At 39.9% G+C, this 2,542-nt stretch overlaps 1 protein-coding gene across 2 annotated transcripts in view; it reads right to left on the bottom strand.

The window, feature by feature from the left end:
* Positions 1 to 1,790, bottom strand: part of LOC107095275 (acidic leucine-rich nuclear phosphoprotein 32 family member E-like) — a 14,513-nt gene extending 12,723 nt beyond the window's left edge. For both annotated transcript variants that reach the window (XR_001481731.1, XM_015391293.1), the window contains exon 1: positions 1,583 to 1,790. Coding sequence is in view for 1 of the 2 variants with exons in the window: in XM_015391293.1 (XP_015246779.1) it covers positions 1,583 to 1,636 (54 nt within the window). In the remaining variant the exon portion in view is untranslated. The remainder of the gene's footprint in view (positions 1 to 1,582) is intronic.
* Positions 1,791 to 2,542: the final 752 nt, after the last annotated feature.

The raw sequence follows: 2,542 nt of genomic DNA, 5'->3' as shown, positions 1-2,542 counted from the left end.
TTTTTTTTTATAAAGCATTTTAAATGCCACAATAATCAATAATTTATTTAACTTTAATGCCGATTAAGGACTTTATTTTTATTTATTATTTTACCTTAAATGCAAAATATTTATATTATTAATAAATCATGTACTAAATTAGTTGACAATTATTTCATTAATCAATTCTTTCAGCTTTCTTTCTACTCTCAACCCAAGTACCGTATATGCATTGGAAAAAACTGGACAGTGCATTTCTAGTACAAACTATTTGATTAAATTTTTGGTTTTTGCAGCACTAGTGGCTCATTTTTCTGACAGGAAAGAGGTAATGCGAGAGGGGGACAGACGAATTCTATTTTACTAATTATTTAAAAACAATAAGGTGATAGCTTCAGTGGTATTGAGAAACCAGTTTTCATCTGTTCAATGTTTTTTTTTCATACTCTAATTTTTACAGCTGAATTTATTTATTTTGTTTTAGTTCCAATTCAGATTTGATAGAAAACATTTATTTTAATTAAAAAAATATATATAGAACTCCAAAATCATGAATGTATATTGACCTAATAAGACATAGAAATTGTAGTAAATCTAATTAAATAGAAATTTCACTTCATGCAGCCATCTTAATACATTTGAATCCCTCGCCCCGGTTTGGTTTTATTATTTATGCTTTTCTGTTACCCCATGAAAACACACTGGCCCCCTGATACCTGTGTTCTAGAACCGCCCCTGCCACCCTGGTACCGGACCCTGGGAGCGCTGAGGCCGTTAAAGGAGCGGGTTGCAAACCGCAGCCATCTGGGTGTTTGAGAACAGTTACAGATTTCTCTCAAGTCTGTTTATCGGCGTTTAAAATCCGCCACCAACCAACTGTTCTGAGCAGGTTTGGCATCAGCAGCGGGGTGGGCGGGAACTGCGGGTTCATAAACTTTAAGATCGATTATTCCAGATGGATTAAAATTGAGCCGAACGGACCCGAAAAGATTAAAAACACTTTATAACACTTATAAGACCCGGGATCTATGCGTTGCCCGGGTCTACAGCCAGTCAAATAAAATAGTCACTGTTTTTATCATGGAGTCTGGTGTGATGCGCCACTACAGCGTGCAGAATATCCAACTGTTTCAGTTTGAAGGTTACAATTAGACATGGGTCGGTCCGAGGACGAAGGTGGCGGAATTAAACAAAACCCGACCCAGATTAACTGAACTCTTTCGCTCTTGTTTTCCCTGAAGCAGTCGTCTGTACGCCGCCTGAGAAGTCTGCATCGGGACCGGATTCTGTGTTCGTTAGCCTGTTAGCTTGTAGCTGGAAACACAGGCGGCTCACGCGAGGAGCCCCCGCAACGGCACGAGAAGTGAGCGAGAGCATCCGCACGCGGCGGAGTGAACAGAGACCGGAGCAGAACCCCGAGCCTCCCCCCGAGTTAAAGGTCCGCCACGGCGTCAGCTTTTTAAAAAAGAACTCAGAGCTAAAGGCGGAGAAACCGACGCCTGTTTCCCGCGGAACGTATTCATAATGTCCGACTACATCCTTCAGCTGTTTTTTCTTTTTTGGTAATAATTAAATTAAATGAACTTCTTTTGTTTCTACAAACCTCTGAGGGATTCCTGTTCCTCAGCTCCAGGGTCACTCTCTTTTTCATTTCCATGATGAAGTTCTAACAAAGTGAATAAAAAGTATAACTAAGAAACGGATGAACACAGACTCAGTGAAGCTCTCCTTCTCCAGCGGCCATTAGACGACAACTAAACCTCCATGTTCGCTGCTGTGCGACCCCCACGAGTAGACCACGCCCCCTTCTCTATGAATATTCATTCGCCAAAGAAGCTCGTACTCTGATTGGTTAACAGACGTTTTACTCCACAAGCCCCTCCCCTGTGGCGCACCATGTAATTATTCTGTCAGTAACTGGTGCAAACTGTAAAGGCGGGGCTTTACTGGGGCAAATAAGAAGGCGTGAATAATGAAACATTTAAACTCTTTAGGCGCCAAGCCCGTTTTCCGATTGGCGCCATATTTACTGAAAACAACAAGCTTCCATTCATAAAAAACCTCAACTAACACAAGGACCAGGAGTTACTATGAAACCACCTAATCGTCCTTTTTTACTCTCTGCACCCTACTGAGCATTGATTCTTTATGGTGTTTACAAAATCAAAACAGATTATAAAATGTGTTTAAGGGAAACATAGACATCCTATTTAAATTTATATAAGCGTGGCTTGAAAACTTAAGAACAAAAAAACGGATAAAAGGACAGAAAGCTGTTTTGGGGCAACCTGCGAGATTATTAGAAGGAAAATTAACACATGTGTAAAACAGTTACTCAGAAAAGCTTAAAGTCGTGGGGAATTTAAATGTCAAATCATTCTGAATGTACTCTTTATTAGACTAATCCTGTCCAAAAATTTAGAAGATTTCTATTTGGGAAAAGAAATCCTGTCTTAAAATCTGTGGGGTTTTTTCCGTCATCTTATGCAGCCTTGTAGCAAATGATTGACCGGATTTAGATTTTCATGCTGACGTATAACCACGTCAGCCTGTACACCTAAAT

Source organism: Cyprinodon variegatus, unplaced genomic scaffold (genome assembly GCF_000732505.1).
Source record: "Cyprinodon variegatus isolate N-32 unplaced genomic scaffold, C_variegatus-1.0 Scaffold534, whole genome shotgun sequence".
NCBI classification, from domain to species: domain Eukaryota; kingdom Metazoa; phylum Chordata; class Actinopteri; order Cyprinodontiformes; family Cyprinodontidae; genus Cyprinodon; species Cyprinodon variegatus.
This window is presented reverse-complemented; position numbering and strand designations above follow the sequence as displayed.